A 26,052-nucleotide genomic window follows, 5' to 3' on the forward strand; every position below is an offset into this window, starting at 1 on the left:
AACCTATTATAACAGGAGGGATAGAAAACCACAAAGTAGACACATTCATCGATTCTGGTAGTGAAGTATCATTTATTTCTAAGGAATACTTTAATATATTAAAAACTAAAAGTAATTTACCTGTTTTACCAGTACCTGGGGTATACATAGATGGTATAACCAGAAAGCAGAGTACGGTTGTTAAATACGAAAGCTTGGCACACTGCCATATAAGTGATATGACGTTTCAACAACCTCTGCTAGTAGTGGAAGACATAAATAGAGATGGATTGTTTGGTTTAGACTGGTTAACCGATTTTAATGTTACACTAAATTTCGACGAGAACTGTATTTATATGGGGGAACCCGAGAATAAACATTGCATTAAGTTTGTGACGGACAGCAATGTGTATAAACAAACATCTGAACACCGAAGATTACAATTAGCCATGTCAGCTCAGTTGTCTCCAGAGATAGAGTTAACTAATACTGCATGTCCACAAGGAGACTTTCACAAAAAGATAAGTGAATCTGAAGTGTTAAATATTGAACAGCAAATGGATTTAGTGAGAATTTTGACTAAATACCATTCAGTATTTTCAGAGAATCCAGCTACCGTTAGCAATTATATTTGCAAATTTAAGATTAAGGACGAGACTCCGTTTTTTGCAAACCATACCCTATGCCTATAAGTCTTAAAGAAGCAGTTAGGGAGGAGATTAATAAAATGATTGATAAAGATATAATAGAAAGGAGTATGAGTGTCTATAATAATCCCTTAGTAGTAGTGAAAAATAGCTACAGGTGGAGTGAGATTGGTGCTAGATGCACGCACTCTCAATTGTCATATTGAAACCGAAAGAGATCGTCCGGTTAATATAGATGAATTATTAACTAAATTTAAGGATGCCCAGTATTTTAGCTCCGTTGATCTGACGGATGGGTACTGGCAAATCCGGTTACATCCAGATTCAAAAAAGTATACTGCTTTTTTGTTTGACGGAAAATCTTACCACTTTAATGTACTACAGGAGGAGGAGTACCAAAGAGGCAAGACGATGAATCATTGTTAGAGAAGATAGGGAGGATGCATCCGACATAGATGAAATGAGAGAAAGAGAGGCAGGTAGGCAGACCCAGAGGAGGCTGACCTATACTGTGTGGGCAGGGGCACCAAAAAGGGGATTGACCTGTACCATAGTTTAGTATAAATGGAAGGGGCATACCTACCCAAGGATATGTTTTCATAGTATCAACCCTTACATAGATTGGAACCCAAAGGGAAAGGGTGGTACAGTGACCTGAGATTGTAGTGGAAAGTTTTCCCTGGTAAATTTGAATTCTAAAATTTTTTAAATAGAACAGATGAGTCCTGCAAGAGGAGATAGAAAAAAGAGAAAACCCCCAGTAAAACTAATTTTTTTCAGACCCGGAAAACCGGTGGTTATCATTGCAATAGCTTCTTTTAAAAAAAAAACGAGAGAGACTCTACTCAGAAAAACGCCTGAACTTTAAAACTGGCTAATGGGAGGGATTTATTTTGGCTCAATCCTGGAAGCAAGAGTAGATAAATCTATTGGAAATAGCTAATACTTGTTGTACTATTAGTTTATCACACTACTATGTCTACGAAAGATATTACCAACAACTTAATGAAATACCAGAGATGGAAGAGAGTTTTTGTACCTAAAGTTTTTATGTAGTACAAAGTAACAAGATAAGTGACAAGAAAAAAAATTATTAAAATATATAAATATATGTTGCGTGCAAAATAACGAGTGTTCGAGCTAAGGGGAGGGATATGCAGTGCCCCCAGAATTTATGAAAGTCTGGAGACACTTGTGTTCCAGCCATTTCGAACACGTGTTATTTTAAAGCAGGGCGTAAGAATGAGCATGGGATACTGCACCCATTTATTGCTTGTGCAGGTGAAACGGGGAAGGAAGAAAATTGGTCGGCGCTGGCAAGAGTAAGCAAATACGGCGCGGAAGCTCTGTGGCCGGCTGCAAAGAGTAATGTAGCATTGTATTGTTAAAAAACAAATGGAGAGACTCAAAATAGTGACTGTTTATTAGACGTTGAACTGCTGTTGAGAGTACGTGGACTGGACATGGATAGTCAGCCACGATAAAAGCTTATGTATTGATTGTGTTCAAAAATGGGTAATTAACTGATTCTGGGTGCCCGGTAATGTGTGGGTTTACGTCATAAAGTTTAGTTGTTTTTTTGTACAAAGTGGAAATAAATATGTTCTGATGCATTGAGTGATATTCCAAGAGTAGCATATTTTTTAAATAAGAAGAGAGAGAGAGCGAGGGAGTGAAAATTTCCCCTTCCTAGCAGTGAAATCTTCGGAAAAGCGTCCGGTGCTAGCAGAAGACATCAGCGCTGCAAGAAAGCAGAACCAGCATTCTTCAACAAGTAAGTCCACAAAAACGCTTAAGTTGTATAGAGAGAGCTTAACATTACACCGCGCCACCGCAATGGTTCCATGTACCTTACTCACCTGACCTGGCTCCATGCGACCTTTTCTTATTTCCATGCATGAAACGGCACCAATTTGACAACACTGAAGAAGTCAAGAAAAAAATGAGGGAGCAACTATCAGCCATTTCTAGAGATGACTACAAAAAAATATTTTAAACACTGGAAGCACCAGTGGGACAAATGTACTAAAGTGCGCGTCATTTATGTTGGCGGCCGAGTTTAGGTTCGTTCTGCGCATCTGACGTCACAAAACACAGTCAGCCAATGAACAGAGAACGACGTTTCCAGATCTCGACTGCAGTGCAGAGCATGGACGAGTGTCTTCAAGCTTAGAAACGTTCAGTCATAAATAAAGTAATAGAAGAAAAGCAATGTCTTGATAGCAGACTTTCTTTTATAGAAAGTTTGGAAAAAGCATTCTTTATACCAACTGCTTCATATTCTATTAATTAATTAAACCAACAAGCAATAAGACTCCTAATTCAGGCGATAGCAAGGAAAGGAGTTTGTATCAATCACACGAACCGCTTTTTCGCAATAAAGAACAGCGGTAATTGTTTATTTCCTACTGTACTTCAACGAAGCGTGAGTAATTCATAGTCATACCAACAGTGTTTGTCAGTATTTTGCGTGACGTGTTAGAGTCATCGTGGGGATCTGCAGTCAGACGAGTTGCGATAGCGTAACGGTTAAGGCGATGGGCTACTACGTGAAAGGTTATGAGTTCAAACCTTGTGCGGGGCATAATATTTTCATTATTTAAAAACAATATCGAAGTGCATTACTTCACAAATTATATTCGTTTGAATGCAATTTTTTGAAATTTCTAGTGCTTTGTCTCTTTATTTAACATGAAGCCAAACGTGCTCAGTGTAAATAAAACTTTTGTTACAGTCGCGAATTACGGAACATTTCTCAATATTACATACGACACCTATGTGGTACCTAAATGAGATATTGTTATAGAGTAAATTTTATATGAAATTTAGGTATCTTGTCCACATTTCATTCTCAACATTGTGACAACTAAAATCGACCATACGGAAAGTATGCTCTATGGACTTTTACCTCTGCAAACTCTTCAAAATTTCGTGCAATGGTTACTATATTTAATGCTGCATAATAACTGCGTTGAACATCGAAACAAAATTAAGTCATTTATGGGAGGAAGGTATCAGTCAAGAAGATGTGTAAAAATCTCATCTTTGAGCCAAATAGTTTTTGTGGAATCGAATGATAAGACTGTCAAAGCAGTTGGAACACCATGTGTCAGCACAGGCGAGCAGTGCAGTGATGACAAAATCGCGCACAGTGCAGAATGCGGGGAGCGCATCTCTGTAGCAGCGAAAGGGTTAATGAGGCCGTGGTGGCTTTACTTCATGAACTGCGCGCTCCCCCCTAAACGTAAGTTTGCGAACTATACTATACTATGGTGCTGCTTCAATTGGCGCGTACAACTGGCAACGCAGCAATCTCCCGCGTCTGGGCGGGCATGCGCGAGCCGCCAAGATAAAAGAATTGAACTATAGTTGTAATGGAGAGTATTTTGAAGAGGATTAAGTTGTTTTGTAAATAATTTGAAAATATATAGCTTTTAAAAAATAATTCTGCCTTTTTTTTTTTGTATCCCCTCGTATAAACTACAACTCTAATCAGACAATCAGTTACTTTAATTTCTGCTGGTCTTAATAATCATCAATGAATGTAAGATGATTCTGTATATTTCTTACCGATTTGCTGTCTGCATCAGGAAACAGGAAGTACAAAATGGGCAATAAGTAGTCATGTGACAATGGTCCATCCCTATAGCCCCCTTTTGATAGTTGGTGTTGCACCTTGGCTTTGCGGATTACTTTAGAAATAGTTGGAACTCTTGACTCTGTTATTGCACTCAGGGATGAGCTCAAATTGATATTTTCTGAAAATACAGGAGAAATGCTATACAGAACAGAGTAAGTTATTCAGTTTGTTTCTTTATAAAAAAGAAAAACTTCCAAATACATATGAAGCAATCAAAAAATTAATCAAATAAAATAAGAATTTTTCCATTTAGGTAGCAACAACTACTACAACAACAGTACAGCGAGTTTACCATTTCCATTTCATATAAATACTACATTGTTATTTCTCGTTCACATGCGTGAACCTGTTAACGGTTATTATAGAGAATAAAAATTTTACCACACAGGGAAATCACTTATTATTTCTGTGTAAGGCCCCAATTACCACACTAATTATTCAGAAGAGAATAAAAATGGAACTATGACAAAATGGCCATCAGCTGTATCATGTTTTGAGACATTCATTAATATTTATTTTCACAAAAGTGTATTTCTGTGACTTATTTGTACAGTGATCTACTTAGGCAGAAGTACAGACCACCCAAACCATCAGTTGGTTTCTGCACATGTTATACTACCTCAGTTAATCGGAAAACACAGAAAACAGACAGCTATGCAGCTCAGCAGCATTAGTTGAAACAAAGGAAAGGAGTAGCTTTGAAAAACCAAACAGAGAAAGCAGCAGAGGATCAAATAAGCTCAGAAGAAATTGTGTGGAGATAATAAATACAATTGACAAAAGGAGGAAATATAAAGCACAGGGAATGAAGGAAGAAAAAGGGGGGAGGGGGGGAAACAGACATGTAAGTTTGAAATTGATAGAAAATGCAAAATGTCAAAGCAGGAATGGATAGAGAAGAAACAAAAACTGTAGAAACATTCATGACTGTGAGAAAGGTATGTGCCACCTATAGAAACATCATTGGAACCTTTGGAGAAAACAGAAGCATTCTTATGAATATTAAGAACTCAGATGGTAAGCCAATATTATGTAAAGAAAAGTTGAAAGGAACAAATAGGAGGGCTATAAAAAGGGAAAAAAATTGCTTATGCAAGCAGTTGTGCACCTTGACATTCACTGACAGAGCTGCTTGATGTCCTCCTGAGGGATTTCATGCCAGATTCTGTCCAATTGGTGTGTCAAATAGTCCAAATCCTAAGCTGACTTCAGGGCCCTGCTCATAGTGCTTCAAATGTTTTCCGCTGAGGAGAGATCTGACAACCTTGCTGTCCAAGGTAGGGTTTGGTAAGCATAAAGACAAGCAATAGAAGCTCTCGCCATGTGTGGGTGGGCATTATCTTGTTGAAATTTAAGCGCAGGGTGACTTGCCAAGAAGAGCAAAAACATGTGGTGTAGAATATCATTGATGTACCGCTGTGCTGTGGATGACAGTCAAAGTGGTCCTGCTATGGAACAAAATGGCACACAGATCATCACTCTGGTTGTCAGGTCGTATGGTGGGTGACAGTCAGGTTGGTACTACATCACTTTCCAGGTTGTCTCCAGATGCATCTTCACTGGTTATGAGGGCTCATTTCAGACTGGGACTCGCCAATGAAGACAACTGTACTCCAGTCAATGAGATTCCAGGTCAAAGACGTGTCTGGAGACACTCCAAAGGTTGGATGCCACCTGAATGTCACCAGCCATATGGCCTGACAACCAGTAGTGATGGTCTGGGGTGCCATTTCATTTCATAGCAGGACCCCATTGGCTGTCATCCGTGGCACCCATACGGCACAGTGGTACACCAATAATATTCTAAATCCTATTTTGTTTCCCTTAGTGGCAAGACATCCTAGCCTTAAATATCAGGCAGATTATGCCCACCCACATGTGGTGAGAGTTTCTACTGCTTGTCTTCATGCTTGCCAAACCTTAACTTGGGCAGCAGGGTCACCAGATCCATCCCAGTAATTTCCAAGAATGTTTGCCTACTGAAGCTGCAGACTCCGAACGATAGATATTGAATGTTTTATTCTAAATAGATCACACGACTGTGGTGGCAGGCATTATGGTAAACTGTTTGTGAGTTGCTAGGCAAACCTAAATGACTTATGTCGGTAGTGAGTTGGGATGTCTGCTGTCGTAGATGTTTCTTCAGCCGATTGCCTCAAATGGAAGAATCTAATTCCACACTTACGTAATGTAGAAAATGGTTTGAATTTTTGTTGTAAATGTGGACTAATACTAGATGACAAAAGGAGAGACTGTGTAGACTGGGGTGTGGCGAAGTCTATAAAAGTTCATAAGAAGAGTTCTGATAGTGAAATACCTTTACAATTTCATTGTGGAAACTGTGGTACATGAATGAATATCAGGAAGAATACACAGTCTGACTATTCAAAATTATCTATCCAGATCAGGATAATCCTTGTATCTTGCTGGATTACAGACTACATCCTGCAAGCAACATCATCGGAAACTGATTTATCTAGCAGAACCGTATGTGATTATTTCAGGTTTTGCAGAGAAGTGTGTTATGTAATAGTGTTGAACAACAGTATACCAATCAGTGGACCAAATAAAGTTGTTGAAGTGGACGAGTCACACATAGAAAAAAGGAGGAACAAGAGAGGACAACCTTTAAAGAATAAAATCAAACATATCTGGGAATTAGGTGGTATAGAACGAGAGTCTGGGAAGTGCTTTGTGGTTAGAGTATTCTACAGAGTCTAGTTGGTTTGCTAAAGCACTTTATACTGCCCAGCAGCAAAGTGATTACAGATGGCTTTCAGTCCCACAAGACATTGAAAGCAGAAGGATTCAACCACAAGTCTGTGAACCACTGTGTAGAGTTTGTGTCTTCCGATGATTCAGTGGGCACATGCATAACATCAAGTGGCTATGGAAGTCAGCGAAATCTTCCATTAAAAGAGGAGGGCATCCAGGAGGAAGATACCAACTCTACTTGTTTCAGTATCTGTATTTCCATAACTTGTGATTGCAAGGAAAAGTTCATGCATGTGACACTCTACCCCTATTTTTGCTTGACATAGGCAGAGTCTACCCAGGTTATGGCAAAAAGGGAATGCTTCCCATAGCATACACATCAATGGACTTTCTCATGATGACAATGTCTACGAATAGTGAGGTGAGTCATTTCCTTTGTAATTACAAGTATTTTAGTCAACACTCTTCTTTTGTCATTGCTGTAGTGACCCCTGCAAACACTGCTAATAATACTAGCCATCACACTCACGTGATCGAATCAGAATCGCTCATTCAATGTCAATAAAGCAAGCAGCTTCAATAGGCAAACATTCTTGGAAATTATGTCTGTCCCCAGCAGAGAATGTTTGGCACATTCTGGATGGGGTCTTCAAACCAGAACAGGATTTTGGATTTTTATGATCTAATGAGCCAATTGGACAGAATAGGGCATGATATCCCTCAGGAGGACATCCCACAACTCCAACAACAGCCAAAAGTCCCTCAGCCCTCAAGAAGGTAGATGCTGACAGATGTGAATATATCCAAAGTTATCTGTTTAATATGTGAGGCAGCAAAATACTGGCACAAATTATTTACAGAGGAATGGAACAACTGCTAGAAGCCACCTAGGGGAAGATCAGTCTGGGTTTCACAGAAATGTAGTAACATGTGAGGCAACACTTAACCTACAACTTATCTTAGAAAATTGGTCAAAGTAAAGCAGAAATACATTAATAGCATCCATAGATTTACAGAAATCTTTTGACAATACTTCTAGAGAACATTCTTTGAAACTGTGAAGGGAACAGGGATAAAAAATTGGATGTGAAAGGTTATCAGCAATTAGTACATAAAACCAGACTTAAGTTACGAAAACTGAAGAATATGAAAGGGAAGCATTGAGAAAGAAGTGAAGCAGCATTGCGGCACATCTCCCACATTATTTGACTTGTGGAGAAAATCAAGGCGAGATTTGGAAGGAGAATTAAAATTCAGGGAGAAGAAATGAAAACCTCAAGATTTGCAAGTGACAGTGTAATTCTGTCTGAGATCACAAAGGACTTGGAAGGTCAGTTGAACGGATTGGATAATGTTTTGAAATTACACATTTTTCTTGATGGGGCATCCATAACAGTTATTCATCATCAATGATAAAATCAACTACAGTTTTAGAACTGTAGTGATTTTATCATCAATCTTGAAAAGAGTTTATAAGATGACTACGAAAAAAAGTAAAACTAGAGTACTGAAATTTAATCTCAGCCAGGCAATGAAATGGAATCAGACTAGGAAATGAGACACTAAACATATTCATGAGTTTTGTTACTTGGACAGCAGAATAACTGACATTAGCTGAAATAGAAAGGATACGAAATGCAGGCTGGCAAAAGCAAGAAATGCATTTCTGAGAAAGAGGAAAATGTTAACGTGTAACAGAAAGTGTTATGAAGTCTTTTCTGAAGGTGTCTGAAGTGAAGTGTATGAAAATGGTGCATGGATGAAAAACAGTTCTGACAAAAAGAGCATACAGAAGAATGCTGAAGATTAGATGGGTTGTTTGGATTACTGACAAGGAGTTACTGGGCAGAAAAGAAATTTATCTCAGAACATGACTAAAAGAATGGATAGGTTGATGGGACACATTCTAAGATGTCGGGGAGTTTGCAGTTTAGTATTGGAGGTACACATGTGGGGCAAAAACTGCAGAGGGACCAAGGCTTGACTACAGTAGAGAGGTTGAAACAGATGTAGGTTGCAGCTGTTATTCAGAGAGAAAGAATCTTGCACAGGTCAAGCTATCATGCAAAACTATACCAAACTAGTCTTTGGACTGTAGACCACAACAAAAAATGTCATATGGTCATATGCCCTATTGTAAATGGTTTCTGAGATATAACACATGTAATATCACTTTTGTACGATTTCTGGAATCACTCGAAACCTGCACCCTTCAGTGAAAAAATGTCACAGTACAAATTTAAACTACATTCAGTTTCCTACAGTGAAAGGACCTATTCATGATTCTCTAGGATTTACAGTTTGTGCAAAGACAGTGTGAAGATACTGAAAATATGACAAGACGTGACGCAGATGTGCTGTAGCTTAGGTACACTTTGTAGCCCAATTTGAAGTAGTTTCCCGACCTGATGAAACACAAGTGTCCTATACCAAACTCGTCTCAGCTTCTTCTACACTACCATCGTACGTTGTGGATAATAATGATGTTTGAATAAAACAGAAAATAAGTAACGAAGTATTATTACACACGTTCTATCTACGAAGGGGCAACGGCCTTGCTGCAGTGGATACACTGGTTCCCGTGAGATCACCGAAGTTAAGCGCTGTCAAGTGTGGTCGGCACTTGGATGGGTGACCATCTAGGCCGCCATGTGCTGTTGCCATTTTTCGGGGTGCACTCAGCCTCGTGATGCCAACTGAGGAGCTACTCGACCAAATAGTAGCGGCTCCGGTCAAAGAAAACCATCATAACGACCTGGAGAGGTGTGCTGACCACACGCCCCTCCTATCCGCATCCTCATCTGAGAATGACACAGCGGTCGGATGGTCCCGATGGGCCACTTGTGGCCTGAAGACGGAGTGCTATCTACGAAACTATTCGCAATAGGGCATATGTCCATATGAAGTTTTTAGTCCAGAATCACTTACATTATTACCCCTCAGCCTGTACCTTTCCTCCTGTATATGATACCATCATTAGAGAGGAGATGGGGTGGATGGGGGGCTACCTCTAAAAACTAAATGGAATTAATGGAAAGATCAAAACAACATAAACTGCCCTTGGGCTTGTTTCCACATAAAAATCAGTGGTTATCATCGCAAGTAAGGAATTATTTGTGATAATGCTGTGTAGGTGTGCTGTGAAATTTAACACCCACTTTCTTAAAGACAGAGGGCCATAAAAATGCACAACTATAAAACCAAATACTAGACTAGCTAAAAAAAATAAGAATTAAGATCGAATCAGTTGAACGAAATTTGTTCATTCCATACATGATATACAGTAGTACTAATAACCACTAATATAATTCTAGATTTATGCAAAAAAGGACAACATGACAGAAAATACATTTTGACAAGATTCAACACAAATAAAATTCCCATTCTGCATAGCACTTCATGCACTGCACTAGAAGCCAACAAGAAATAACAGGACCACAGAATTAGGCTTACATTAGTTTCTAGATCAGTTTATACATTCAAGCAACATAAGAGAGATTCATTGTAATGTACCTGCAGTGGCAACATCTATCATGTCTCCCAAGAGGTCTCTCGCTGTGCTTTTGCAGAGACAGAACTGCAAGAATTCATCAAAGTGCTCTCCCAGCAAACAATTTGGACGTTCCACCATGCGGACTCCTACAGACCACTCAGGTGCTCGACATGGTTCCAGGTCTGAATAGCTTTCACTGTCCACTACAGCTGCCTCAGCCAACTGTGGCCACCGAGCATACAACTGCAGTTCACTGCCAAATGAAACGAAATGAGTAATGGTTAGACGCACATTAAAGTAATTTTACATCCTCTAACCAACAAGCATATTTTCGTAACTGTTTTAAATTCAATAAGGAAGTGTAAATAAATGTAATCATGAACTAAATAAACACTAGTTATGATAAAGAAACAGACAATTTATTTGAAGGTCCCTGCAATGTATCAAATGAATTCATGAATTTACATCTGTACCCCACACATCTTGGTATTGTGTGGTCAAGGTACATAATGTACCATAATTTTTTTTCTCCTTCCTATTTAATTTGTGAATGGTACATGGTAAGAAAACTTCTCAGTATCCCTCTGTGAAAGACCAAGTATATGAAACTTTACCCTCATAATAACAGGTAAGGTGTAACCAGAGAAAGTAATACACTTCTAAGTTACATTGGAATGATAGCAGCTCTTGGAAGTTTCAGGGCAAAACTGTCCATGACACTCAGTGTTATTTTTGTGGCATCTCCCATAGGAGCTCAATGATAATTTCTGCATTGTTCTTTTGATGGCCAAACCACACAGTAACAAATCATACAGATCTTCTTTGAATGTTGTCTTTCTCCTTATGTAAATCCAGCTTGGTCTGGGTTCTAGACTGCCTTTCCTCCATTAAGCAACATCTGCTGCTTTCAATTCCACTCTTACTTATTTCTAAATCTGTCAGTTTTGCATCCATGTAGATGACTGAAAATAGATTACGTACAGTGTTTCTCTTCAATGAAATTAATTTGAAGTTAGAGTTGAGTATTTCTATTTTAATTTTATCATATATTGTTTTGGTGCCATTGTCACCACTGAGTGCCTGGACAGAACAATGACTTACACAGGAACTAATTGTTTTAGGATAACTGCCCGGTTACATAATTATCTCCATGTAAGATTAAAATATAGCTATTCTCTATTTTTCTTTTCTTTCAGACCACTAAGATTAGTCAGAACTGTATTTTGACTTGAAACATATCTCACCAGAAAACAGAACTTAAGCTAAATGTATGGTACAGAATACAAATAATGTTGCTGATGGTGAAATAATGCGAATATGAATAATAATGAATCTTTGATCACATAGAACATTTCAGTGTAAGAGAACATTGGAATTAAAACCACTGAAAGTAATTGAGAATGATACAAAAATATGAGCTGTCCATAACAACTTGAGATAAAATGTCAGCAACTAAATGTATTTTAGGGGAAACCATAATTAGTTCAGTCTCATACTCAGTAGGATACAGAGGTGAATATTATTTTCTGTATCTGAAAACAGCCAATCATTATATAAAATAAATCCATCACAATGTGAAAGAAATGTGTTGATCCTAAAAATTTGGTTTCCCTTACCTGACAGGATCAAAAGTTGCCCCAAATGGCAATTTTCCTAATTCCTTGACACCAAGTGTTTGACCATTTAAGAAATCAAAATCAGGAGGTTCTTGTGTCCACTTGTTACTAGTCCAGTCAGTCAGAATATAAGTGAACTGAACTGATATTGTCACTGGTTCTGTTGACATGGCACTTGTTATCTTAGATTTGAAGACATTAAGCAAACCTGGCAAAGGAATTCATAACATCAGTTTCAGTTATGAATTACACAAAGTAATTTCTTATTTTTTAGAAAATCAGTCCATGTGAAAATAACTGAGAAATTTATTACAATCTAGAAATATGGTATATTGTCACTGCTGTGATTTTTGAGATTTTGAATATAAATCAGACACCATCAAACAGAATGAGAATCCTTAAGTCTTCTTGATGAAACTCCATACCAGCTCTCCCCACAGCCTGAAAATGAGGAAACGATTAAATGAATATAGCACAACTAATGAAAATTTGCAACAGACCAGGACTTGAACCCAGATTTCCTGCTTTCCATGAGCAGTTGCTTTAATGATTATGCTACCTGAGCATGTCTCCATGCCTTACTCAATCTTTCATTGTCACTGACATTCCTACCTACGATTTCTGAACACTGCAATCAGAAGTTCTACCATCAAATATATGAGATTAGCACCACTAGGGTTATGTTCACGATGCAGCCTCATTGCTTGCATATCACTGGTAGAGAACAGTGATGATGAAACAAGACCACTGAGCAGTATCAGGTAGTTGGTGAGCAGCGTAGTTGCTCATCATACTGTTCACTACAAACTTTGGCAAGCAAGGATCTCAAAATAGTTTGTGTTTCAATCAGTGACCATTACTAACAGTCCTGAAATAGTGATGTGATTGTTTCAAGGTCACCCCAGCTTAGCCATTGTTTAAAGAACTGTTGGTCATTTATGTACATTCTCAGGAATCACAGACCTAAATCAATAGTGTGCAAACCACTCTGAGGTTTCTGACAGAGGGTACTTCAAATTGTAGCACATATTACTGTTTTTCCTCATTCCTTCCCATATGGAGCAGGCAGAAAATGACAAATTAAATACCACTGTGCACCCCGTAACTACCCCAATGTTGTCTGAACAATTCCTACAGGACTGATACTCAAGAGAGCCATGACATATTACTCAATATTGGTCCTTACTGACAGATTTCAGATAGATTATATAATGGTAAGACAGATATTTAGGAACCAGGTTTTAAATTGTAAGACATTTCCAGGGGCAGATGTGGACTCTGACCACAATCTATTGGTTATGAACTGTAGATTAAAACCGAAGAAATTGCAAAAAGGTGGGAAGTTAAGGAGATGGGATCTGGATAAACTGAATAAGCCAGAGGTTGTACAGAGTTTCAGGGAGAGCGTAAGGGAACAAATGGCAGGAATGGGGGAAAGAAATACAGTAGAAGAAGAATGGGTAACTTTGAGGGATGAAGTAGTGAAGGCAGCAGGGGATCAAGTAAGTAAAAAGATGAGGGCTAGTAGAAATCCTTGGGTAACAGAAGAAATATTGAATTTAATTGATGAAAGGAGAAAATATAAAAATGCAGTAAATGAAGCGGGCAAAAAGGAATACAAACGTCTCAAAAATGAGATCGACAGGAAGTGCAAAATGGCTAAGCAGGGATGGCTAGAGGATAAATGTAAGGATGCAGAGGCATATCTCACTAGGGGTAAGATAGATACTGCCTACAGGAAAATTAAAGAGACCTTTGGAGGAAAGAGAACCACTTGTATGAATATTAAGAGTTCAGATGGAAACCCAGTTCTAAGCAAAGAAGGGAAAGCAGAAAGGTGGAAGGAGTATATAGAGGGTCTATACAAGGGCAATGTACTTGAGGACAATATTATGGAAATGGAAGAGGATGTAGATGAAGATGAAATGGGAGATATGATACTGCATGAAAAGTTTGACAGAGCACTGAAAGACCTGAGTCGAAACAAGGCCCTGGGAGTAGACAACATTCCATTAGAACTACTGACGGCCTTGGAAGAGCCAGTCCTGACAAAAAAACTACCATCTGGTGAGCAAGATTTATGATACAGGCGAAATACCCTCAGATTTCAAAAAGAATATAATAATTCCAACCCCAAAGAAAGCAGGTCTTGACAGATGTGAAAATTACCGAACTATCAGTTTAATAAGTCACGGCTGCAAAATGCTAACGCAAATTCTTTACAGACGAATGGAAAAACTAGTAGAAGCTGACCTAGGGGAAGATCAGTTTGGATTCCGTAGAAATATTGGAACACGTGAGACAATACTGACCCTACGACTTATCTTAGAAGCTAGATTAAGGAAAGGCAAACCTACGTTTCTAGCATTTGTAGACTTAGAGAAAGCTTTTGACAATGTTGACTGGAATACTCTCTTTCAAATTCTGAAGGTGGCAGGGGTAAAATACAGGGAGCGAAAGGCTATTTACAATTCGTATAGAAACCAAATGGTAGTTATAAGAGTTGAAGGGGCATGAAAGGGAAGCAGTGTCTACTGCCACCTGCCACACCATACAGCAATCTTTTCTAAATTGCTTTGCAACTGATACTGGTCTTCGGATGACCTTACTAGACAGTAAATTACAGCATCATCTGCGAACAACCTAAGATAACTGCTCAGATTGTCACCCAGGTCATTTATATAGATCAGGAACAGCAGTGGTCCCAGGATGCTTCCCTGGGGAACACCTGATATCACTTAAGTTTTACTCGATTATTTGCCGTCTATTACTATGAACTGTGACCTTCCTGACAAGAAATCACGAATCCAGTCGCACAACTGAGATGATACCCCATAGGCCCGCAGCTTGATTAGAAGTCGCTTGTGAGGGATGGTGTCAAAAGCTTTCTGGTAATCTAGAAATACGGAATCAACTTGAGATCCCGTCGATAGCGGCCATTACTTCGTGCAAATAAAGAGCTAGCTGTGTTGCACAAGAACGATGTTTTCTGAAACCATGCTGATTACGTATCAATAGATCGTTCCCTTCGAGGTGATTCATAATGTTTGAATACAGTATATGCTTCAAAACCCTACTGCAAACTGACGTCAATGATATAGGTCTGTAGTTCGATGGATTACTCCTACTACCCTTCTTAAACACTGGTGCGACCTGCGCAATTTTCCAATCTGTAGGTACAGATCTATCGGTGAGCGAGCGGTTGTATATGATTGCTAAGTAGGGAGCTATTGTAACAGCGTAATCTGAAAGGAACCTAATCGGTATACAATCTGGACCTGAAGACTTACCTGTATCAAGTGATTTGAGTTGCTTCGCAACCCATAAGGTATCTACGTCTAAGAAACTCATGCTAGCAGCTGTTCGTGTTTCAAATTCTGGAATATTCCATTTGTCTCCCTGGTGAAGGAATTTCGGAAATCTGCATTCAATAACCCCGCTTTAGCGGCACAGTCGTCGGTAACAGTACCATCGGCACTGCGCGGCGAAGGTATTGACTGCGTCTTGCCACTTGTGTACTTTACATACGACCAGAATTTCTTCGGATTTTCTACCAAATTTCGAGACAATGTTTCATTGTGGAACCTATTAAAGGCATCTCACATTGAAGTCGGTGTCAAATTTCGCGCGTCTGTAAATTTTAGCCAATCCTCGGGATTTCGCGTTTTTCTGAACTTCACATGCTTTTTCCGTTGCCTCTGAAACAGCGTTCGGACCTGTTTTGTGTACCATGGGGGATCAGTTCCATCTCTTACCAATTTATGAGGTATGAATCTCTCAATTGCTGTTGCTACTATATTTTTGAATTTGAGCCACATCTCATCTACATTTGCATAGTCAGTTCGGAAGGAATGGAGATTGTCTCTTAGGAAGGCTTCTAGTGACACTGTATCCGCTTTTTTAAATAAAATTATTTTGTGTTTGTTTCTGGTGGATTTGAAAGAAACGGTATTGAGCCTAGCTAAAACGACCTCGTGATCACTAATCCCTGTATCAGTCATGATGCTCTCTATTAGCTCTCGATTGTTGTGGCTAAGAGGTCAAGTGTGTTTTCGCAACCATTTACAATTCACGTGGGTTCTTGGACTAACTGCTCCAAATAATTTTCGGAGAAAGCATTTAGGACAATCTCGGAAGATGTTTTCTACCTACCACCGGTTTTGAACAAGTATTTTTGCCAACATATCGAGGGAAGGTTGAAGTACCCACCAACTATAACTGTATGAGTGGGGTATTTATTTGTTACAAGACTCAAATTTTCTCTGAACTGTTCAGCAACTATATCATCGGAGTCTGGGGGTTGGTAGAAGGAGCCAATTATTAACTTAGTTCGGCTGTTAAGTATAACCTCCACCCATACAAATTCGCACGTAGTATCTACTTCGACTTCACTACAAGATAAACCACTACTGACAGACACAAACACTCCACCACCAATTCTGCCTAATCTATATTTCCTGAACACCATCTGAAACTTCGTAAAAATTTCTGCAGAACTTATTTCAGGCTGTAGCCAGCTTCCTGTACCTATAAGGATTTCAGCTTCTGTGCTTTCTATTAGTGCTTGAAGCTCAGGGACTTTCCCAGCACTACAACAACAATTTACAACTACAATTCCAACTGTTCCTTGATCCAAGCACGTTCTGTATTTGCCATGCACCCTTTGAGATTGCAGCCCACCCTGTACTTTCCCGAGGTCTTCTAACCTAAAAAACCGCCCAGTCCATGCCACGCAGCCTCCGCTACCCATGTAGCCGCCAGCTGAGTGTAGTGAACTCCTGACCTATTCAGCGAAACCCAAAACCCAACCACCCTATGGCGCAAGTCAAGAAATCTGCAGCCAACACGGTCGCAAAACCATCTGAGTCTCTGATTCAGACCCTCCACCCGGCTCTGCACCAAAGGTCCGCAATCGGTTCTGTCAACGATGTTGCAGATGGTGAGCTCTGCCTTCATCTCGTAAGCAAGACCGGCAGCCTTCACCAAATCAGATAGCTGCTGGAATCCAGAGAGAATTTCCTCAGATCCAAAGCAACACACGTCATTAGTGCCGACATGTGCCACCACCTGCAGCTGTCTGCACCCCGTGCTCTTCATGGCATCCGGAAGGACCCTTTCCACATCAGGAATGACTCCACATGGAGTGCACACTGGATTTCTTCCCCTCCTTAGCCGCCATATCCCTAAGGGGCCCCATTACGCACCTAACATTAGAGCTCCCAACTACCAATAAACGCACCCTCTGCAATTGCCCGGACCTTGAAGGCTGAGAATCATCCTCTGAAACAGGGCAGGCAGCTGCATCTGGCTCAGCCAGAGACAGTACCTGAAACCTGTTTGTCAGACGTACCGGGAGGCTTTCTGATCAGCCTCTGGGGACATCTTTCGCTGCCTGCCACACCTTGGAACGACCTCCCAATCAACCACAGGTGAGGGCTCAGCCCCACTGCGGGCAGCAACCGGGGCAACCACAGCGGCAGACCGATCTGGGGACAGACGGGACGAGGTTGACATCCCCGTGATACCCAAGTCCGGCTCCCCACAGTGATGCCCATTGGCAACAGCCTCAAGCTGCGCGACCCAAGTCAGTGCCGCCTGCAGCTTTGAGCAAAGAGATGCCAACTCAGCTCACATCCGAACACAGCAATCACAGTCCCTGTCCATTCTAATCGATGCTGAACAACAGTTACTGAAACACGAGTCCATGCCTAGATAACGCAAGGTAAACACGCAAAGAATGTATGAACTAACCTGTACAAATGCCTAACGACTGCACTACAATCTGCCTGAATTTATGATTACAGTAACTAAAACTCGAAATTACACCTCCTATACGAAACTCACACGCAATTTACATAAGATCTGCCTGAATTTACGATTACAGTAACTAAAACTTGAAATTACACTTCCTATACAAAACTCACACGCAAAAGATATTCATTGTAAATAAGTATTACAGTAGTTGTATTACCTTATAAATAAATAAAAAACATTTTTATTTTAATTTCAGTGCATTAGTATTTGTAAAATGACTCTTAGTGTTCATTAAAAAATGACGATCATTCCACTTGGGACCTGTGGAATGGTACATTAGCTTATTTGTTTTAGTTGTAAATATTTGTCATGTATTGTTGTTTTTCTGACATGTTCCACATCCTGGAGGACCTCCTCACTACGGATCAATTGGAATGAAAGTAAATCTAATCTAATCTAATCTAAAAAAATGCTGTCTGATGGAGTGTGGAGGGACCAGAATGCCAACAGGCACAGTGTCAGGAGGTTGTGGGGCAAGGAGGTGGTCAAAAAAAAAGCTCCTTTTTCATCTATCATGACTGTGTGAATCATAGTATTCTCCTGGATATTGAAGTTTTATGGGATTGATGATATAGCCAACCAATGAATAATGTCATGTCTAGCCAAAAGAATGCAGAAAATTGTACTTAGTAATTCAATCAATATAGTCTGAAGACATAATTCTGACTAGTGAGAAATCACATATGGGGTTTCCCCAGGCTTATTGGTGTTCACCCATGATCGTCTTATAGACACCTGTTTAAGGGGTTGGGCACTGTGACTACTGCATCACAGTGTATTTATTCCCTCATGAAGTTTGTTGTAAATAATCCACTAAAGTTCAAAGGGAACAATGATGTACAAAATTACAATACCAGAAGGAAAAATCGCATTCATTGCTTCACACTAACGTTGTCTTTAGAACAAAAAGGGGTGCACAATGCTGAAACAAAAATTTCTGGTCACTTATCCAGTGATATAAAATATCTGAGAGACATCACAGTATAGTTTGAAAACAAACTGAGAAAGTTTCTGCTTGATAACTCCTTCCACCCTGTAAAAGAATTTCTGTTACTGAGATGTGTAAAAGTTGATGGTCAAGAATTACCAACTCAGATTCGTATATCTTTTTTTACTTTTTGTAACAAAACATTAGAAATGTCTAGAACATAGCCGCATGTACAAATTAATCTGTGATGTGAATTTAAAATGATTCATTCCACATCCTTAAGATTTATCATGCAAAATGATCCATTAAACATGAAAGTAACAAACAAAGTTTTACATCATTGTGACTAGCAGCTGCTTATTTGTAGAAATTGAAGGTCAATAGAATTTAAAATATATTGAAAAGTTTGTTGTGGTATTCAAACAATGAAGAATCCAGGGTGGAATGTAACAATATTCTGAGAAGGAAAGTTGCTACTCACCATATAGCGGAGATGCTGAGTTGCAGATAGGCATTGGCCGAAGGCTTTAAGTGTGAAAATCTTTTTGTTGTGCCATGCCTACCTGTGACTCTGCACCTCCGCCGTATGGTGAGTAACAACTTTCCTTCTCAGAATACTGTTGTGACATTCAGATGCATATGATACACTCCACACCACCTTGCAAATAACCACAGTTTTGTTACAAACAAGTCACTGTCATCAGATGATGTGGACATCATCATTTTAACTTCACACCTCTGCATGTAATGCACTCAGCTAGCAGGACAAATGCCCCTAGCGAGCAGCGACATGACAGTAGCAACGCTGCAACGTAAAAGTACCCTATGGGTATGGATTTGATGAAGGTGGTACACTATTACCATATGCCTTGTGCCTCTGGTTATAGTGTTTGAAGTAATAGGAGGCAAAATCAGTTACAATGAAAACTTAAGTCAGACCTGGAGATGTGCCGAGATCCAGGTTCTGGTCTGGCTCACATTTTCAGTACTAATCACATGTTTATTACATTCCAGGTTCAGTACTTCTAATCAATTTTCAAAGATCTCGTTTCAAATCAACATCTTTACTAATTTCATTCCTACCTATCCACTCATTTCATTGCTGTGAATCTAATTCAACTGAAATGATTAAAAATGAAATGACTGAAGAAGAAAAGGAAAAGTGAAACCTGGAGATTGTTGGGACCTCTGAAATGTAATGGTTAAAATTTGATTTATATATCAAAAATAATGTAGATAAAATTTATTTTCTCTAGACTTGTCAGTGAATATAGAAACAAATTAATTTTCCAACATCTATAGATGCTTATCATTGCATGCTCCTCCATCAGTGATAAAATTATACAGTTAAAACTGAAGATGAAAATTGCATTTGCAAATGAAAAATCAACACAAAACTCAGACAAGGTGCAAGTAGTATTTTTAGTAAAGAGACTTCAACAAAAAGCGCAGAACAAAAGGAGAAAATCAAGAAATTCACAGGACATTCTGTGTCACGGAAGAGCAATGACAGAGGAGGAAGGATGTTTTAGTTTAATGTGGGCTGTGTGTTTTGTATGAGAAATATTCTTATGAAACTGCATGTTCAATACCTGTATATTTACTGTTCACTTACTGGTCTCCACAGGAATCATGCTCATTTCACTATTCTGGCAATCCTGTAGAAAAGTGCACAGAAAAGCGGTGATACAGCATAGTCCACCGGACTGATTCATGAAAAACGTGAAAAATTTTGTGAAGGGTCTCTTAAGTTATGAAACACAGTTTTCACAAAAGATTCTAGGAATATAAAGCCCTGCATTGTATCAATGCTGAATAAAATAATCAAATTAGATAGAGTAGAAGAACACAGTTTGTAAGAGAGGAGTATTTGGATTTTTGTCACTGCTGCTAAGAGGCATCAATCATGCCAAAAGATAGTTAGGTTATTTAATCTTTAAGTGCATCCATGCAACAACCACCACTCACATTTTCACAAGTGGTCACTTGTCCTAATTTTTAAACAGTGTTTCCATCTTCGAAAACAAGGAGATATTAAAACTAATAACACCACACAACAGATTCTATTCATTTGCATTCATATTAATTAATTTACATTCAAAAACCATTATGATCTTCAATTCAATAATCTTAGCTGGGGGGCAATGTTCTGAACTTTATTCTGAATAGTAGTTCATATCTGTCAAATACATTTCAACTAAGATGCAATAGATAATACACAAAAAGTAATAAAATTCTGCAACTTTAAAAAGTAATAAACAAAAAAAAGTCATTCTTGCCTGTAAGATATTTGCAGTGAGGTGGTGTTCGCTTCAGGTGAATCATCTCAAATTCAGTGCGCAGACCCCTAGCTTCACATACACCAAGGTAATAATGTTCTGTAGTTTCATGCACTTGTACGAATAACGGAATTGGGCTGGAAAAAAAGGACCTGATTAAAATACAAAACACATATCAATTAAACTACAGATTGCAACACTAAAATATGTTTCTATTGACCACATAGAGGCCATGTTAAATGTGATGTCTAGCAATCTATTCTTTCCATATTGTTGTTCTATCCTGGACTTTCCATTGTTTGACTAAAATATGTTTGCCATATTAAAAATCTCTTCCTCCTCCTCAACACCTGTCCCCCCCCCCCCCCCCAATCTTATTTTTATGAAACTTAGTACTAAATACATTGGAGACTAAAAGCCATTTCAAGTAGGATGTAACAGAAACAAGGCACCTGGAGTAGATGACATTCGCTTAATATGGGAACATGTGACGTAATATTGACTCCCAAAACTTATACACTGAACAACTCATCTAATAACCCGAAAAAAGGTAAATTTACATTATAACAATTGCAGATTTAGAGAAATATTTTTAGTATATTGACTGAAGTTCATCCTTTGAAATTCTACACATAATAGGGAATAAGAGGTTCAGATAGTAAGGAATGAGAGGTTGTCTAGCACTTTTACAGAAACCAGACTACAGTTATACAACTCAAAGGATGTTGAAAGGAGGCAGCAGTGAAGAGATGAATGAGATACAAAGTAGTTTATCACCCATCTTATAATTCTGTACACTAAAGGAGTAGTAGAGCAAAGAAAGGAAAAGATTTGGGATGTTAATTACAATTCAGATAGAAGAAATAAAATCTTTTGAGTTTTTCCTAAGACATTGTGTATTCTATCAGCTGCGCCAGAGAAATGAAGATCAGTTAAACGGACTGATAGTATCTTAAAATGACGTTAGAAAATGAATATCAACAAAATAAAACAACTGAGTGAAGACGAATTAAATCAAGAGGGGCCAAGGAAATTCGATTAAAAAATGAGGCACTAAAAATAATAAATGATTTTTGCTATTTGGGGAATGACAATGGCAGAAGTGAAGAGCACATAAAATGTGAACCTGCAACAAGAAGAAAAACTTTTCTGGAAAAGATAGGATTGTGAACATCTAACATAAACTTATGGGTTGGAAGGTTATTTCTGAAAGTATTTAAAAATAGATGATTAAACATTGGTAGATAAGTACCTAGTGAAACAATTCATGACAGGAGACACACCTCAACAGTACACCATTACTGTAAACAAATTTCTGAAGTACCAGCAACTACGGCACAATGGGTGTAAGACAAAGAACAGGACTATAGACAGAGATATGCTAAATGAAACATGTTTGGCTGTCAAAAGGGCTAAGCATGAAGCCTTCAATAACTACCTCAGAAAAAGGTTATTGAAAGATCTCTCACATGACCCACAGAAATTCTGTTAATATACAAAAGCTGTCAGTGGCATTAATGTTAGTTTCGAGACAGTCATAGAGGAGAAGGAAAATGAAATCAATGGCAGCAATGCAAAAGCAGAAGCAGAAATGCTTAACTCCATTTTCAAATATTCCTTTACAAAGGCAGATTCAATAGTATTGCTATAATTTAATTCTTGCACCACTTTGAAGGTTTGTGATACAGGTGTTAGTATCACTGATGTTGAGAAACAAGTTAAATCACTAAAACTGAACAAAGTGCAGAGTCCCAGTCAGATTCTATACTGAATTTGTGGTCAAGTTAGCAATGTATCACTTAAAGCTAGTTGTTGAAACTTTGTTAGCATGCTCTTTTGGGTTAGTATGAAACTGTATTCAAGTGCCTGCCAGTTCATTTTCTTCATCAGTTCTGTGACAGCCTCTCGTGGGTCAAGAAAACCTGTGACTATTCACACTGCCCTACTTTGTTAATGTTCAGTATGTCCTGTTAGTCCTACTTAGTATGTGTCCCACACACTTGAGCATTATTGTATGATGGGGAGCATGAGCATTTTGTAAGTGATCTGCTTTGTAGACTGACTCCATTTCCCCTAGTATTCTACCTATTAACCAAAGTCTGCTACCTGGTTTACCCAAGACAGCCTTTGTGATTGTTCCACTTTAAGTCCCTACAAATTGTTACATCAAGATATTTGTAGGAGTTGACCGAATCAAACTATGACTCATTGGTACTGTACTCACAGAATACAATGTTTATTTTGTGAAGTGAATTTTATGTTTATGAACATTTAAAGCTAGATGCCAAACCCTCCACCACTTTGAAATGTTATCAAGATACGCTATTATTTTTCAGACATTACTTGATTATGGATAACCTTATCATCTCCAAAAAGTCTGAGATTACTATACATGTATTGTTGGCAAGATCATTAACGTAGAACATCTGTCAAATGCTCTACTTCCAATATAATATGCTGCAGCCTCCTCACCAAAAAATTCTCAATAGTCACAAATTCACTCACTAGGCCAGAAGACTGTACTTCCAGTAATAAGTGCAGATGTGGTACTGAGTCATTCTTTTTGGAAATCAAGAAATGCTGCATCTACCTGACTACTATGGCCCATAGCTTCTTGGATGTCATGCTTGAAATGTGCAAGTTGGGTTTCACACATTTTTAGAATCCATACTGGTGGCATGGAGGAGATGATTCTGTTCAAGATACCTTATTACATTTGAGTTCAGATTGTGTTCTAAGAGTCTACAACAAACAGACGTCCAGGACGATTACATGGTAGTTTTTTGGATCACTTCTGCTACCCTTCTTGCAGATGGACATAGATTGTGCTTTCTTCCAACTACTGGGTATGGTTTTTGTTCAAAGGGTCTACAGTAGATCATATGTAGCTGAAAATTTGGTAATGAATCTGATAGGGTTTCCTTTGAGCATGGAGCTTTATATCAGTTTCAACTGATGACAATAGTGCAGTGGTGTGAGAATTAAATGGGAGCAATACTCTTAGATTTTCACTCAGTTTAGTGAAACAATGGAGAAGTGGGGCACTTGTATGCAGCACCAACTGTATGATAGTACATTTCTGATGCATTAGTAGAAGTAATGCTCACAGAGGAAGCACTGAATAAGAATCAGCAGCAACATACTGACCCACAATTATTGATAAGTTGTAAAGGGATGTTATAGCAGCCAGTGATTTTGCCTTTTCCACGTAAAGAACACATCAGCTAAATAACTCTGACATAGAGAACATTTTTTTTATAAGTGCAGCCAGTAGGATTAAGTAATCAGGAGTGGAATAATAATGACTCAATATACATCTTTCTGTATGCAAAAGAAGTGGCTCAGGAGGTTTTTTTTTTTTTTTTTTTTTTTTTTTGATTTGCAGCTGTTGAGAATGATGCTCAAGAGTTTTTTTGGACCTGTACAATCCGTAACAGTCTTATCCCTAGAGGAATCATTATTCACCCTCCCAGATGTTAGAATATAGTTTGTGAAACTAGATTTCATTACAATAATTGGGGAGTACGTCCTTAGTGCCACAGAAGAGGTGGCCCAACATGGCAAAATGAATTTAGTATGGTCATGGAGTAGTTTCTTGAGCCATAGTAGAGAAGATTCCAGCTTCCACACAGAACACGGGTAACTATGTTGTTCCTCATTGTTGCAGAAGCAACTCAACTCATCTCTCTTGGCTGGTAATAATATATACATTTCCAAAGTTACCCAGCAAGACACTATTTCCCAAAATAGCCAAGAAAGGAAGTGTACTGCACTTATGTAAAATCCTCTTTATTGATTGCCAGTCAGTTATAGCTGAGTGAAACCTTCCTTGTTTCCTCTGACACATTGGACTTCTGCTCTTGCAATTCAACAGACTGAAACTTTTGATAAAATTTTTATATACTGTTGCCGGACTGCCTGCTATTGTAGCACAATAAACTGTATTGCAAACAACAGGTTTTGGTGAGGTTTTTGGAGTGTTGTGTCATTGAAACTGCACGTTTTTGGACTATACAAGCATAAATACAGTATCTACCAAGCGGTTGGGAAGGGAGTGAGACAGGGTTGTAGCCTCTCCCCAATGTTATTCAATCTGTATATTGAGCAAGCAGTAAAGGAAAGAAAAGAAAAATTCGGAGTAGGTATTAAAATCCATGGAGAAGAAATAAAAACTTTGAGGTTCGCCAATGACATCGTAATTCTGTCAGAGACAGCAAAGGACTTGGAAGAGCAGTTGAACGGAATGGACAGTGTCTTGAAAGGAGGATATAAGATGAACATCAACAAAAGCAAAACGAGGATAATGGAATGTAGTCGAATTAAGTCGGGTGATGCTGAGGAATTAGAGTAGGAAATGAGACACTTAAAGTAGTAAAGGAGTTTTGCTACTTGGGGAGCAAAATAACTGATGATGGTCGAAGTAAGAGAGGATATAAAATGTAGACTGGCAATGGCAAGGAAAGCGTTTCTGGAGAAGAGAAATTTGTTAACATCGAGTACAGATTTAAGTGTCAGGAAGACGTTTCTGAAAGTATGTGTATGGAGTGTAGCCATGTATGGAAGTGAAACATGGACGATAAATAGTTTGGACAAGAAGAGGATAGAAGCTTTTGAAATGTGGTGCTACAGAAGAATGCTGAAGATTAGATGGGTAGATCACATAACTAATGAGGAGGTATTGAATAGAATTGGGGAGAAGAGGAGTTTGTGGCACAACTTGACAAGAAGAAGGGACTGGTTGGTAAGACATGTTCTGAGGCAAAAAGGGATCACAAATTTAGCATTGGAGGGCAGTGTGGAGGGTAAAAATCGTAGAGGGAGACCAAGAGATGAATGCACTAAGTAGATTCAGAAGGATGTAGGCTGCAGTAGGTACTGGGAGATGAAAAAGCTTGCATAGGATAGAGTAGCATGGAGAGCTGCATCAAACCAGTCTCAGGA

General features: G+C 38.7%; 1 protein-coding gene across 1 annotated transcript in view; it reads right to left on the minus strand.

Annotated features, from left to right (window-relative positions):
• Positions 1-26,052, minus strand: part of LOC126234959 (rab3 GTPase-activating protein catalytic subunit) — a gene marked incomplete at its 3' end in the record, with an annotated part of 492,900 nt that overhangs the window by 456,472 nt on the left and 10,376 nt on the right. Inside the window, exons 3-6 of the mRNA XM_049943698.1 lie at positions 21,112-21,248; positions 12,091-12,298; positions 10,495-10,727; positions 4,197-4,384 (exon numbers count right to left, since the gene is read on the minus strand). Coding sequence (XP_049799655.1) covers positions 4,197-4,384; positions 10,495-10,727; positions 12,091-12,298; positions 21,112-21,248 — 766 coding nt within the window. The remainder of the gene's footprint in view (positions 1-4,196; positions 4,385-10,494; positions 10,728-12,090; positions 12,299-21,111; positions 21,249-26,052) is intronic.

This window comes from Schistocerca nitens, chromosome 2 (genome assembly GCF_023898315.1).
Source record: "Schistocerca nitens isolate TAMUIC-IGC-003100 chromosome 2, iqSchNite1.1, whole genome shotgun sequence".
Lineage (NCBI taxonomy): Eukaryota > Metazoa > Arthropoda > Insecta > Orthoptera > Acrididae > Schistocerca > Schistocerca nitens.